At 39.1% G+C, this 15,211-nt stretch overlaps 1 protein-coding gene across 7 annotated transcripts in view; it reads right to left on the bottom strand.

Annotated features, from left to right (window-relative positions):
* Positions 1-15,211, bottom strand: part of FIG4 (FIG4 phosphoinositide 5-phosphatase) — a 131,859-nt gene that overhangs the window by 61,297 nt on the left and 55,351 nt on the right. For all 7 annotated transcript variants that reach the window (XM_030316134.2, XM_030316135.1, XM_030316139.1 and 4 more), the window contains 3 exons: positions 14,615-14,763; positions 13,514-13,680; positions 2,287-2,425 (listed from right to left, as the gene is read on the bottom strand). In XM_030316134.2, coding sequence (XP_030171994.1) covers positions 2,287-2,425; positions 13,514-13,680; positions 14,615-14,763 — 455 coding nt within the window. The remainder of the gene's footprint in view (positions 1-2,286; positions 2,426-13,513; positions 13,681-14,614; positions 14,764-15,211) is intronic.

Genomic DNA, 15,211 nt, shown 5'->3' with positions numbered 1-15,211 from the left:
CACTTTGTAAGTACTGTTTTTGAGCAGTATTTACTGTTGACAACATTACCTGATTTTTGGAATTTTGACATTCTGGAGGAAAAAAAACCCAACAACACAAAAACAGGAGACCAAACCAACAGAGAGAGGCATGTTATCTACTGTGATAAAACTTTATTTTCAGTGGCAGGCTTGTAGATGATTCTTGCTGAATCATCTAACTAGCTAAATATCTCAGTCAAGACACATTTCTCTCTATTCTCTCTGCAACCTCAGTTTCCTTTTTTTTTTTTTAATAGAAAATGGGGATATAACAGCAGCTTCCTTTGTTGCCATAAATAAGCTCCACCACTGTCTGTCTTAGTGATCAGTTATGTAACTCGAGGTGAGCAAGTCGTTTAAGGTACACTTGTTATACACTAGCTAATTTCTGCAGCAGAAAATTGAGTGTTGGTTGTTCCCAAGTTGTATGTTAATCGCTTTAATACTGGAGGGGGGCCCCTGGGTGGCTCAGTCAGCGGTAAGCATCTGACTTTGGCTCAGGCCATGATCTCTCGGGTTTGTGGGTTCAAGCCCTCCGTCGGGCTATGCACTGATAGCTGGGAGCCTGGAGCCTGCTTCAGATTCTGTGACTTCCTCTCTCTCTTTCTGTCACCCTCTTGTGCTCCCTCTCTCTCAAAAATAAATAAATATTTTTTAAAAAGAGCTTTAATACTTGGGGTGCCTGGTGGCTCACTTGGTTAAGCGTCAGACTTCGGCTCAGATCATGATCTCACAGTTCGTGAGTTTGAGTCCCTCATTGGGCTCTGTGCTAACAGCTTGGAGCCTGGAGCCTGCTTCAGATTCTGTTTCTCCCTCTCTCTCTCTCCCTCTCCCTGTGCTCGCGCTCTGTCTCTCTCTCTCTGTCTCAAAACTAAATACAACATTTAAAAAATTTTTTAAAAAAGCTTTAATACTTGAAGGTAATATAAAATTCAGAAAATCACCCACATATACCCATAGTGAATTGCGTCACCAAAGCTAAATACAGGTATTTGCACTCATCTCTCACCAAATCAACACAATTAGTTCCAAATTTTTTGTTTATCAGCAAAAATTCAGAGGCAATCATTTATTAATAGTAAGTTTAATGCTTCGTTTATAGGGAAAGTAAGCTCAAATAATACGTTGGTTATTCCACTAATATGCACTTACAGGAACAAATCTGAGAAACAGAAATTCTGACACATCCCTAATATTTTAAACATTCCTGAAGCAACACTGAATTTGGTAATAACTGCAACATCAGCACTTGCTAATTCACCAGTTGTTTGTGGTCTGGTCACACAGACAGACTGGCAGTGACCCCTGTAGTGTTTGGGAGGCACTGTTGCACAAAGTAAGAGCTATATTGAACCGATGCTGTAAGAGAAAGGCATGATGAGAGAACTTGATATTGTAGGCCCTTGAGCAGAATGCACCAGTCTCCAACCTCATATGTGTGAATTGTCTTGCTCATGTGGCAAAATGGACTATATTAGTACATGACGCCTCAATCACAACCACTGAACAGTCTTCTCATTAAACCCTCACAATGACTCTGTGAGGGATGTCCCATCATTTACATTTGCAGATGAGGAAAATGAGACTGGGAGAAGTTAAATAATTAATCGTAGGTCACATGATGACAGAGAGTCAACCTGACCCTGAGGCCACACCACACAGTGTCCTATCAAAACACATCAGGTAAACACTTCATTTCTTTTGAGAATATTAGTATCAATTTAACTGTCATCAAAATAACCCAAAATGGCTAATGAATCTAGAAAGCCCTGAGTAAAAGGGGTGATGAGAGTAGTATCTGTCACTAGAGTCACTATTCTGGTTTCCTGTCTTCACCAGAATCACCCAAGAGCTGGTTATGCTTCCTGAAGGGAAGAGCACTGGAACATTCGAACTCTGGAATTCCAAAGTGATGTTCACTTGAAAACCAAAGATTGACTCCCTACATGTGAGGGTTCTTCAGAGTTCCCCATCTGTAGGAAGCACTTGGAAATAATGTTGATGGTTTGCTTTAGTGGAGCTACAACTTACATTCAATGATGAAGTTCTGAAACTTTCTATCTTACGAAAAATGCAAACCACCAATTATTAATGACAAGTTCCCAAAGCTACCATCAGGACACCAACAATACTGAATTCCTCATGGCAAACGTGTAGTAAGACTGACTACTTTAGCCTATGTGATTATTTCTCAAAAATGAAAGTATCTTATATTCAAAGTAACATCAAATCTGAGTTTACATAAAATACTACGACGAAAAATACCTTCTTCTTGTTGGTAAAAGTCTCATCGTATTTTTATGATGCAAGTAAAAATCTGTTGGGAGTTCCCAGAGATGAGGTTTCCCTTCAGTGGGATGAAAAACTCCCAGGAAGAGATTAATGGAATCTTGTCTATCAGCATCTAAAAAGCAAAAATAGGCATTTCAGGAAATCCGCTACTGAGATATACAACTCAGGAGAATGTTTTCTCAGGGGGATAAAGGGTACAACTGTGATTTCATAACACATACCTTTGAAAACAACAGTATTTATGCTCCAAAAGTCATACACATACCCCAAATCTAAAATAGTCACCAAGATTTTGAGCAGAATTAAAACCTTGCTTCAAAATGCTTCATGTTTGTTCCATCCCTTTCATAATATGGAGAAGACGGAACACAAACTGCTTCTTGAGTTTTGAGAGACTCTTAAAAATCTTTAAGAACCGCCATAATACCACAGTGATTTTATTTTTAGGATAAGAACATATTTTCGCTCTTCATTATTCTACCTGAAACAAATACATCTTCATTTTATTACAAAGACAAGGAGAGATGTCAGAAACAAACAAGATGGCTCAACTCCTACCCATATTCTGTTGCACAACTTTGAACAAGTTAGTTTGCACAGTTTCCACTTTTAATCCTTGAAAAGGTATCTACTCTTTCTTTAGTACCAACAACGTTTACGACATTTTCTGTCCCCCTCAGTTGTGGGCCTGGCCCATTCCCTCCTGTGTTTGATAATGAAGTCAGAGTGGGCACATAGATAACAGCCTCATTCTAACTATTCAACCACCCCCAAATTACTAACTTATGTATGCATATATATTGTGTTTCCTTCCTTTCCTAATTATATTTTGGTAAAAATGATGATAAGCATGAAAGGGTCTCATGAAGCACCCTTCCCATTCTGCACTGGCGTCCTTCATTCTTTCCCCTCATTTCCTTCTTTCCATTCTTGTCTCGGAGCCCTGTATGTTCAAGTTTGGGGCAGGCAGCCACAATATAAATAATAACCTCTTTCTGAAAATGAGCACAGAACTAAAGACAGCCCAGTAGAAAGGGCTGCTTTTGAAACAAGATAACATTACCATAAAATCAATCTTCCAACAGCTACAGTGAACACAGATATTTCTGAAATTAGCAACACTGTTCTCATGGACTATTTGGTCATTTCGGCAAAAGCAATAAATGAAATATGGTACATCAAACATGTATTCCCGTTACTAGTATTTTGACAGGAAGTGTTCCATTAAAGCAGCATTTACCTTTCAGGCCAAAAGTAATATATAAAAGGGATGTGTTCATATGCTGAATATATTTGGAGACTTTTTGCCACTTTTGAGAGAAAACAAGTATTAAATGATGCAGACATTACCGCCCCAATTTGCACCCTCTTTCCACAGTACAAAAGTAAACAAGCTGCTTTTATAGTAATTACATTCTTTATGCTTCTTGAATAGCCTTGATGGCACTTAATAACTCATACTATGCAGGACCTCAAAATATCTTAATACTATCTAGAGAAGCTTTCCATTTTTCAGCTGCGTTTTCAAGGAGTCTTTCATTTTTTTTTTTTAATTTTTTTTTTTCAACGTTTATTTATTTTTGGGACAGAGAGAGACAGAGCATGAACGGGGGAGGGGCAGAGAGAGAGGGAGACACAGAATCGGAAACAGGCTCCAGGCTCCGAGCCATCAGCCCAGAGCCTGACGCGGGGCTCGAACTCACGGACCGCGAGATCGTGACCTGGCTGAAGTCGGACGCTTAACCGACTGCGCCACCCAGGCGCCCCGAGTCTTTCATTTTTTAAACTGGATAGCTGCTTCCTTTAATTTTTAGCAAGTATGATAAAATGTGAGATGTGAGAAACATAACCAAATGAAAGATATGTCTTCAAAGGATCATAATGAAGACTTGTTGAATGTGCTGCTGTTGCTATAACTTAAAATATATCCATGGTGTACATGGTCCCTAAGGACTCCAAGGCCGGTTTAATGAGCCTGAGGTTCTTTTCCTGCCTACTTTTGACTGCAAATAAGACAATCACCCTCAGGAAGACAGTAATACTTTGGATATGGATAAGGGCTTAAAACAGGTAGGTTCTCTGTAGTTGTAGATAACAAGAGGACAATGATTACCTATTTTTGTACTCAATCATGCTTTAAAGGAAAAAAGAGTAATACCCCATTCAAACTCCACTCAAACAGCTAAACACTAACCAGTTTATTATGTATGTATGAAACAGATGAGGCTTGAATATAACAATCCTTTTTAATTATTTTTAATTAGCAAAAAATTATTTTGGAACTAGAATATTTATTATGCTAATACTAAATTAAGTTTGTAACGAAGTAGCCTCTGAAATCAGTAATGAAAAGGAATGTTATTCAATAAATAGCACTGTTTAATTATTGCAGGGGAGGGGACAATAAAATTAGATCCCTACTTCATACTATTTATTGAAATAAATACCAATTAAATGTGAGAAAGACAGAGATCAACACTGGAATAGAAAAAGAGAAACATGCAATTTTCGAAAGAAACAGAAATGGACAATGAACATACTAACATTCAACTTTACTAGGTATCCAACAAATGTTAATTAAAACAATATACGATTTCTTACCTATTTAAGGTGGCAAATAGTTATCAAAATGGGCACTCCCATACTCTGCTGAGGGAACATTAACTGCTCGACGGTATCCATTCTCTAAGGCAATTTGGCAACACAGATATTCCTTGCTTTCTGAAGTTTGCATTATGCCTCTTGGCTTAGGAAAGACCTACATTAGTGCCTGCTAATGCTAACAGAAAAATCTGAAGAGGATTTTTAACTTTTATGAAAATAGCTGTTACTGTACTCATGTAGGACTTTCCTAAAAGCAAAGTGGTGTAACTCAGACTTCTGGAAAGTGGGGGATACTCTTCACTTTATGCCATTTCAGCTTACCAAAGTTTTCACAGGAACATTCTACTTTCCCTGAAATATCTATAGTCTCTGACCTGATATGCTTCTGGAACTGCCAAAAAAGAGTGTATGTTTAAAAGGAAACTAAATGCAAAGTAATAGCAACTAAGTTACGATGTTTCTAAATGATAGACTGCCATAAGGCTGCTAAAAATCATGTTGTAGAAGAATACTTAAGGTCATAAAGATTATTCACATTATCTAAAAGGGCAAATGCAGAACATAAATATTACATGTATGGAAGAGTCATGTTCTCCTAAATATGAACAAGTGGCTATCTTTGGAAGGTAAAGATTATATGATTTTATTGTGAGCTATTCTGTACTTTCTATAATTACTTTCATAATTAAAAAAAAAAGAACTACCATTCATTCACTCATCCAAGAACCTGTATGTTCCACACCGGGAAACAGTAATATATAATACTTACTCTGGCTCCAGGTGGGGTTCACATTCCAATTGGCAAATAAAAATATACACAAGTAAATAATGTATAAGGTACATTCAAGGGATGTAAGTTCTATGAAGACACTGAAAGAGAGCAATATGGGAGTGAAGGGAGGGGACAGAGCCACTTAGATTGGGTAGTCAGGGCAGGGGTAGAGGCTGAAATGTCTGAGGAAGTAACATTTGAACTGTAAAAATGAGAAAGAGGTGGTCACACAAAGCTCTGGGGGCTTTGTGCTCAAGCAGAACAAACAGACACAAAGGCCTGCTGGGGTAACAAACTGGGCAGCTCCGGGAATAAAGAGAAGGCCAGAGAGGGTGGAGGGCAGTGGACCAGGGAAACAGCCAAATTAGAGACAAAAGGCACCAGGTCACAAAAGGCCTCGTAGGTTACAGTAGAGAGTTTTATTTTATTTTAAAGAGGGAAGTGAGGGGCGCCTGGGTGGCGCAGTCGGTTAAGCGTCCGACTTCAGCCAGGTCACGATCTCGCGGTCCGGGAGTTCGAGCCCCGCGTCGGGCTCTGGGCTGATGGCTCGGAGCCTGGAGCCTGTTTCCGATTCTGCGTCTCCCTCTCTCTCTGCCCCTCCCCCGTTCATGCTCTGTCTCTCTCTGTCCCAAAAATAAATAAACGTTGAAAAAAAAAAATTAAAAAAAAAAAAAAAAAGGGGCGCCTGGGTGGCGCAGTCGGTTGAGCGTCCGACTTCAGCCAGGTCACGATCTCGCGGTCCGGGAGTTCGAGCCCCGCGTCGGGCTCTGGGCTGATGGCTCGGAGCCTGGAGCCTGTTTCCGATTCTGCGTCTCCCTCTCTCTCTGCCCCTCCCCCGTTCATGCTCTGTCTCTCTCTGTCCCAAAAATAAATAAACGTTGAAAAAAAAAATTAAAAAAAAAAAAAGAGGGAAGTGATACTGTCGGACTTCAGTTTTGAAAAGATCCCTCTGGCTGCTATTTACAGCAGGGGCAGAAGCAGGGAGGCAGGAGGTGGATCAGGAGCTAAAACAGTTGCTCAGACTGCTTGCACCAGCATGGCAGCAGTCAGGATGAAACACAGCAGAAGGATTTACAATATATTCTGGAGGTTGAGATGAGAGTTGCCTAGAGATGGGGCTGGGGTGGGGGGGAGGGGGAGATAAGTAAGGAAAATAAAAGGAATCGGGGATGATTCCTAGGTTTCTGAACTGAGCAACGGGTGCTGAAGTGGAAAAACCAAGTGGAGAAACACATTTGAGTCAGTCTCGAAAATGATCACTTGAGATTCTTACTGGATACTTATGGTAGTTAGTGCATTTTTCACAGAGCTAGAACAAACAATCCTAAAATTTGTATGGAACTACAAAAGACTCCAAATAGCCAAAGTAATGTTGAAAAAGAAAACCAAAATGGGAGGCATCACAATTCTGGACTTTAAGCTGTATTACAAAGCTGTAATCATCAAGACAGTTTTGGTACTGGCACAAAAACACATACATTGATCAATGTAACAGAATACAGAACCCAGAAATGGACGCACAAACACATGGTTAACTAATTTTCAACAAAGCAGGAAAGAATCTCCAATGGAAAAAAAAAAAACAAAAAACAAAAAACAGTCTCTTCAGCAAATGGTGCTGGGAAAACTGGACAGCGACCTGCAAAAGAATGAAACTGGGCCACTTTCTTACAACATACACAAAAATAAATTCAAAATGGATGAAAGACCTAAATGTAAGACAGGAAACCATCAAACTCCTAGAGGAGAACATTCGCAGCAACCTCTTTGACCTCGGCCACACCAGCTTCTCACAAGACACATCACCAGAGGCAAGTGACACCAAAGCAAAAATGAACTATTAGGACTTCCTCAAGATAAAAAGTTCTGCACAGCAAAGGAAACAATCAACGAAACTAAAAGGCAACCAACAGAATGGGAGAAGATATTTGCAAATGACGTATGGATAAAGGGCTAGTATCCAAAATCTATAAAGAACTTATCAAACTCCACACCCCCAAAACAAATAATCCCATGAAGAAATGGGCAGAAAACATGAAAAGACACTTTTCCAAAGAAGACATCCAGAGGGCCAACAGACACATGAAAAGATGCTCAACATCGTTCATCATCCGGGAAATACAAATCAAAACCATGATGAGAGTCCACCAGACACCTATCAGAATGGCTAAAATGAACAACACAAGAAACAACAGGTATTAGGGAGGATGTGGAGAAAGGGAAACCTTCTTGTACTGTTGATGGGAATGTACACTGGTGCAGCTACTCGAGAGAATAGTATGGGGGTTCCTCAAAAAATTAAAAGTAGAACTACCTTATGACCCAGCAATTGCACTATTAGTTATTTACCCACAGGATAAAAATACATATTCAAAGGGGTACGTGCACCCCAATGTTTATATTTACATCAGCATTATCAACAATAGCCAAACTATGGAGAGAACACAAATGTCTATCAACTGATGAGTGGATAAAGAAGATGCAGTATATGTAGACGATGGAATATTACTCGGCAATCAAAAAGAATGAAATCTTGCCATTTGCAACAATGTGGATGGAACTAGAGTGTATTATGAGAAGTGAAATAAGTCAGTCAAAGAAAGACAAATCCATATGATTTCACTTATATGTGGAATTTAAGAAACAAAACAGATGAACATATAGGAAGGGGGAAAAAAGAGGAGAGAGGGGAAACAAACCACAAGAGACTCTTAATGATAGAGAACAAACTGAGGGTTGATGGAGGGAGATGAGTAGGAGATGAGCTAGACGGATGATGGGTATTAAGGAGGGCACTTGCTGGGATGAGCACTGGGTGTTGTATGTAAGTGATGAATCACTGAATTCTACTCCTGAAACCAATATTTGCACTGTATGTTAACTAAAATTTAAATGATAAATAAATAATTTTTAAAAAGATATCCATGGTAGTAAGAAATCTGGTCCACAAGACCTTTTTCTCTCTAGTGTCACACACATAAATATTTTATATCACATGGCAAAGGGGACTTTGCAGATGTAACTGAGGTTACTAATCATTGACTTCAAGATAGGGCAACTATCCTGTATTGTACATGGGTGGGTCCACTGTAATCACAAAAATCCTTCAAAGGCAGAAGAGGAGAGTAGAAAGGAAGGCAGAAAGATTAGAAGCACAAGAAGGATTCAGTGTATGGTTGCTAGCTCTGAAGATGGAGTAGGCCACAAGTCAAGGAAGGCAAGGAGCCTTTGGGAACTGAGAATGACCCCAGCCAACAGCCAGCAAGGACACAGGGACTTCAGTCCTTTAACTGCATGGGATTCTGCCATCAATCTGAATGAACCTGGAAGCCTCCAGGTAAGAGCCCAGGTTCCCGACACTGACTGAATCTTGGCTTCATTTGACTTCATCACCTTCATTTTTACTTCAGCCTTGTGACACCCTAGGTGGATAACACAGCTGAGTAATTCTGTGCCCAGACTTCTGGCCCACAGGAACTATGAGATAATAAATGGGTGTTGTTTTAAGGCACTAATTTTATGGTAATTTGTTATAGAACCTATAGAAACCTCATACAACATTCAAGAAGAGATGTTAGCCAGGTCAGCTTTGAGATAAACAAGTCTGGGACTCAACAGAGAAGTCAAAGGTTAGAGATACAAAGGTGAGTGTCAAATGCATGGTACTTAAGAGCTGGATGAGATGCCCCTAAGGTAAAAGTGCAGAAAGAAAAGAAGAGGGTTTAGAAATGGGGCAGGAGACATCAATAGGGAGACTGAGTGAGATATTACACAGGTGAGTTTCAAGAAAGAGGGAATGGTCAACTGTGATCAAAGCTGGTGACAGGCCCCATAAGATGAAGGCAGAAAAGTGACCATTGGCTTGGCAATATGGAGACTCCTGGTGATTCTGAAAAGCACAGGTTCAGTGGCATGATAGGGAGGATGCCCAGTGGAACAGGTAGAGAGAACAGGATACAAGAGGAAATAGGCAGGCAGATAACTAGAGAGGTTTTGCTTAGGAATGCAAAGGAAAAGGACTGTAGCTGGAGGGAGGACACAGGACTGAGGATGGAAGGAAAAGTCAAAAGGAAAATACCAAGGAGTGCTTTCGTGCTAATGGAAATGAAGCAGTAGAGAGGGGGAAACGGGTTATGTGCAGCAACGAAAGCTATAGGGAAAGCATGAAGGGATGGGATTCAAAGCATGGCAGAGGGGTTAAACTGAGAGTACTTAGTTGCAACTTGTTCTTCTGCCAAGTTTAACTGCTTTGGTTGCAGGAAAGGTGAATAGTTATTAATGTTATTTAAAATGTTATTAAAACAAAAATTTTTGCCAAGTGTCTTCTTCCTGCTATAGCCAAACACAGCTTATTCACTCTAAACCTCAGAAGGATCACCTTAGAAGGCTGTCTCACTAGTCTTGATAAACTAAAATGTTCTCCCTTGTATGCCCCTGTTCCAGTGGTGAGCAGACAGGGAAAGAAACTGTCCCACTACTTTACAGCACTATCATAATGCTGTGTGGTGCCACCTCCATATGTTTTCCAAGTATGGTAGGCTTTGTGGTCTTTACCTTGTGAACTTTTCTTTTTTTTAAATCTGTTTGAGAAGGATCTGATTCTCCCCTATGCATGCATGCACACACATACACACACACACACACACACAATAATTATAAATTACACATGTGTGCCTGTCTGTATGTATTTATGCATGTGAACAGATCTGTTATTAACTGCTGAAAGTATCATATCTTCTCTTTCTTTCTTGTAATAGGATTTATTTTATTTATTTTTCTTTTGGGGGAGAGAGAGAGTACATGCACGCAAGTGGGGGAGGGGCAGAGGGAGAGGGAGGGAGAAAATCTCAAGCAGGCTCCATGCCCAGCACAGAGCCTGACATGGGGCTCAATCCCACAACTGTGAGATTATGACCTGGGGTGAAATCAAGAGTTGGACATTTAACCGGCAGCTTAACCATTTCACCGGCCACTTAACTGACTGAGCCACCCACCCTCTTATAATAGGATTTAAATTCAACAAGCTTCAGCAAAAAAATTCAGCTTACCAAAGTAAATGTAAAAAAAAAAAAAAAATTTAGAAGGAGCTTATCAAGGTCCTTCAGACAGTTATAATTATAAAGCTCTTCCTAACACCTGAAGGGAGTATCTAGGTATCTCTTCTTTCCTTATTGGCATCCTCCAACTGCTGATGTAACCAGCTATGTTGGAAACCAAAGGTACTTCTTAAAGACAAAGCTCAGAGCATGCTAATATGTGAAGCTTCAGAACAATTTTTAAAATGAGCCTGAAAGAGGCTCAGGTGGGTTGCCCATATAGCATCAATCTGTCTACACAAACCAACAATAAAATTCCTAACAACCTAGGGCAACAAAAGTAAAAATAAACAAATGGGACTACATCAAACTAAAAAGCTTTTGCACAGTGAAGGAAACCATCAACAAATGAAAAGATAATCTACTGAATGGGAGAAGATATCTGCAAATGATATACCCAATAAGGGGATAATATTCAAAATATATAAAGAACTCACACAGTTCAATATAAAAAAACAAAACAAAACAATTGATTAAAAACAAACAAACAATCGGGGCACCTGGGTGGCTCAGTCAGTTAAGTGCCCAACTCTTGATCTCAGCTCAGGTCATGATCTCATGGTTTGTGAGTCTGAACCCCGCACTGGGCTCTGTGCTGACAGCGTGGAGCCTGCTTGGGATTCTCTCTCTCCACCCTCCTTCCCCATCTCTCTCTCTGCGCCTACTCCACTTGTTCTCTATCTCTCAAAATAAATAAATAAACTGAAAAAAAAAAACTGATTAAAAAATGGGCAGAGGACCTGAAGAGAAACTTCTCCAAAGAAGGCATATAGATGGCCAAGAGACACATGAAAAGATACTCAACATCACTAATCACCAGGGAATGCAAATCAAAACCACAATGAAATATCACTTCACATCTGTCAGAATGGCTATTATCAAAAAGACAACAAGTAACAAGTGTTGGCCAGGAATCAGAGAAAAGGGAATCCTTGTGCACTGTTGGTGTGAATGTAAAATGGTGCAGCCACTGTGGAAAACAGTGCAAAGGTTCCTCAGAAAATTAAAACAAGAACTACCATATGATTTGGCAATTCCACTTCTAGGTATTTATTCAAAGAAAACAAAAACACTGATTCAAAAAGACGCACCCCTATGTTCACTAGAGCATTACATACAATAGCCAAGATAGTGAAGTTGAGCTTTCTTTCATATGTTTGGAATCCATTGCATTTTTTTCCCTACGAACCGTACATTTCATTTGCCTATTTTTTTCTCTTAAACTGTTGGTCTCTTTATTTTGGCTTATTACATCTAAAGGAAATACTGGCTCTTTATATCTAAAGGAAATTAGCATTTGATGGTAGGTTTCAAAATTCTCCATAGCTTATCTTTTGACTTAATTTGCTGTTTGTCTGTCTATATAAATTTTTTTGGTAATGAGAGGAAAAAAATTCCTAACAACTTAATTTCAAGCATCTTCCTGCCCACCCCAGAGGAATAACATAAAGAAGTTAAGTTTTGTAAAGTTATCTTGACTGCTTTAAAGAGAATGGTTCTATAAATATATTGTCCTAACATAATATCCACTGTATTTTTAAAATAAGTTGTACACCCCAATGACACCATGCTTCTCAAAATAAAGTCCGTTTTAGCCACATTATTCATAAAATAATTGCTTTCATAGTAGTTCTTCTCGCAGTTGTGGACAATTTTGCCTTATCTTTCCACGACCATTTTCTATCTTTTAATAGTACTCCTTGCTTTTTAAATAATGTACAGCTACACATTCATTCTCTGTGTCCCCCAGTCTTATTAAAAAACACTTTACTTGGTCCTTATGGATCAATAATCATTCGCATTATAGGAACAATGATAACAGAGTACATAAGAGTGGATGCTCCCTTTCCATCAGAATAGTTTTCAACCTTTTCCATGGTAACCCACCCCCAGAGAGATAGGAACATATTAGCACACTACTTACATGAGTGTTACAGGTTGAACTGTGTCCCCCCAAAAGATATGGTAAAGCCGTAAGCCCTGGGACCTGTGAATGTGACCTTATTCGGAAGTTGAGTCTTTGCAGATATGATCCAGTTAAGATGCAGTCACTCTAGGGGCACCTAAGTGGCTCAGTCGGTTAAGTGACCTTCTTTGGCTCAGGTCATGATCTCATGGCTTGTGAGTTCGAGCCCCGCGTGGGGCTCTGTGCTGACAGCTCAGAGCCTGGAGCCTGCTTTGGATTCTGTGTCTCCCTCTCTCTCTGCCTCTCCCCCACTCACACTCTGTCTCTCTCAAAAATAAACATTAAAAAAATAAAAAAATAAAAAAAAAGACACAGTCACTCTAGAGTAGGGCAGCCCATAATCCACTATGACTAGTGTCCTTACATGAAGAGAGGGACTCACAGGGAAAGTGCCATGAAGACACAGACACAAGGGGAAAATGTCAGGCAAAGTCAGAGGCAGAAATTAAAGTGCCGTACTTGCAAGCCACGGATCACCAGCAATCATCAGAAGCTAAGAAGCAAGTTAGGATTCTCCCCTGGAGCCTTCAGGGAGAAGGAGCACGGCCCTGCTCATACCCTGATTTTGGACTTCTAGCCTCCAGAACTGTGAGACAACAAATCTGTTGTTGAGCACCTTCAAAGTGAGATTCTATTTTATTTAAACTTTCAAAATATTTAATTTTGATTTCACTTAGCCAGATTGCTTAAAAAAGGAAAATGCATAAGAAGAAAAATGCACATCAGGTAAAGTTGTAGAAATGCTTATTATTTCAGAATTACCTGAAAAAGCATTGCTGTAATATCTAGACAGGGTCTGCATGATGTCTTTTGAGTGCTGGGTCCATGGTGCTATCTTTCTGTAGGTTTTGACACGGTGAACAAGTTGAGAACCACCATACTGAAGGGACAGGGTATCCCCATGATCTTCATAGAGTTCCTCAAATAACCTAAACCAAAGAAAAACAAACATTAAAAAATTTTACCGAAAGTGTTACACACGCTCTTCACTTAGCCACCTTTGAATTCCTAAAAGCCTTTCAAGTAGACTCTTGATGATAAATGTACGTGCAAAATATACACTATAGTAATAATCTAAAAAGTAACAAATCAAAGAAAACACTGAAAAGGAAGTAAGGGCACCAAAAACGTAACCCACCAAAGCCAGGCCACGGTGGTTCTAACTTTATTGAAAGACTTCTAACATTTTTCATCTTTCTAATTGATTTTTCAGATCAATTTATCTCCCACAACAGAATTTTCTGCCTTTCTGGGACAGACAAACCATATTCTTTCCTAAAAACACGTCTGAAACTCGTATTTCTTCACGTGCCTGTTAAGATTTTCAGTGCAGCAGTATCTGTGGATTTGGCCATTTGGAAGCTGATCTCTTTGCTCAACAGAGCCTTTATGACTCCATCAGATGACCGATAACAACCATCATTGTATTTTCAAGAAACAGCACTTCACGCAGTGCCATGGATCCAATGAGCAGTGAAGACACAGTAATCCTTAATGAAGAATCAATCTTTTATATGCCTTATATTTTTAATTCCAAATGTACGAAGTCACATTACTTTTTCTTTCTAATGCAGTCTGAATTTATTTTTTTTTAAAACCACTAGTCTGTATTTATCTAAAGCACTTTGGATTTATCTAAAGAGCATAGTGTTTACTGATAATTAACACCAACAAAAAATAAAAACCATGGCAATAACACACAGGTCTTTAATAAAAATATTTATTACAGAATTAATTTGAATAGTTTTAGCAACATAATTTTTGAGAAGCTAAATGAAGAAACAAGTTCATAGAATTCCTTATTACTAATCAGTTTTGCTTTCTGTCATTACCAGCACTCAAAAGGCAGAAAAGAAGATTTACCTAACTGCATCTGTATCAAACTGTAGATTAGGCTTGTCGATCAGTCCCAAGGAGTACAGCTGATAAGCCAAAGCACATTTTCCCACCATAAACTGTGCCGTGTTGGTGCGGTCTAAACAGTCCACACAGTTGGTTCGAAGAACACCAGTCTAAAGAGAAATACCTTAAGATTTTCCAACCATTATTCAGTGACCAAAACTGCTTCTATACCACTTTAGATTTCTTTTCTTAAAAAGCAGAAGAAAAGCTGTAGGCAGGGTATTATTCTGCACAAATAATGAAGAACATTATAAAAGGTTACATTTGCTGCTCACTTAATATTGCTGCAATGGCATTGTTATACCTTCTAGTCTATATTTGAATTTTCTTTTTGAGTTTAAGATAAAACAGATAACTAACATTTTCCACATGTACCAATTAGTAAAATATGTTGCTTTTTCCCTGATAGATCTCTTTTATTGTAGAAACCAAATATTCAGTGGTTGGGGCCTTATTTTTATTAAAGCATGATTAATATATATGGTGATTGTACCTGGGTCATTTTCCAAAGTGATTCGAATTTATTCTTTTCCCATTTGTTTATGTTTCAATTTCCAA

This window comes from Lynx canadensis, chromosome B2 (assembly GCF_007474595.2).
Source record: "Lynx canadensis isolate LIC74 chromosome B2, mLynCan4.pri.v2, whole genome shotgun sequence".
Taxonomy (NCBI): Eukaryota; Metazoa; Chordata; class Mammalia; order Carnivora; family Felidae; genus Lynx; species Lynx canadensis.
The sequence above is the reverse complement of the archived record's forward strand: the minus strand, read 5'-3'. Positions and strand labels throughout refer to the sequence as shown.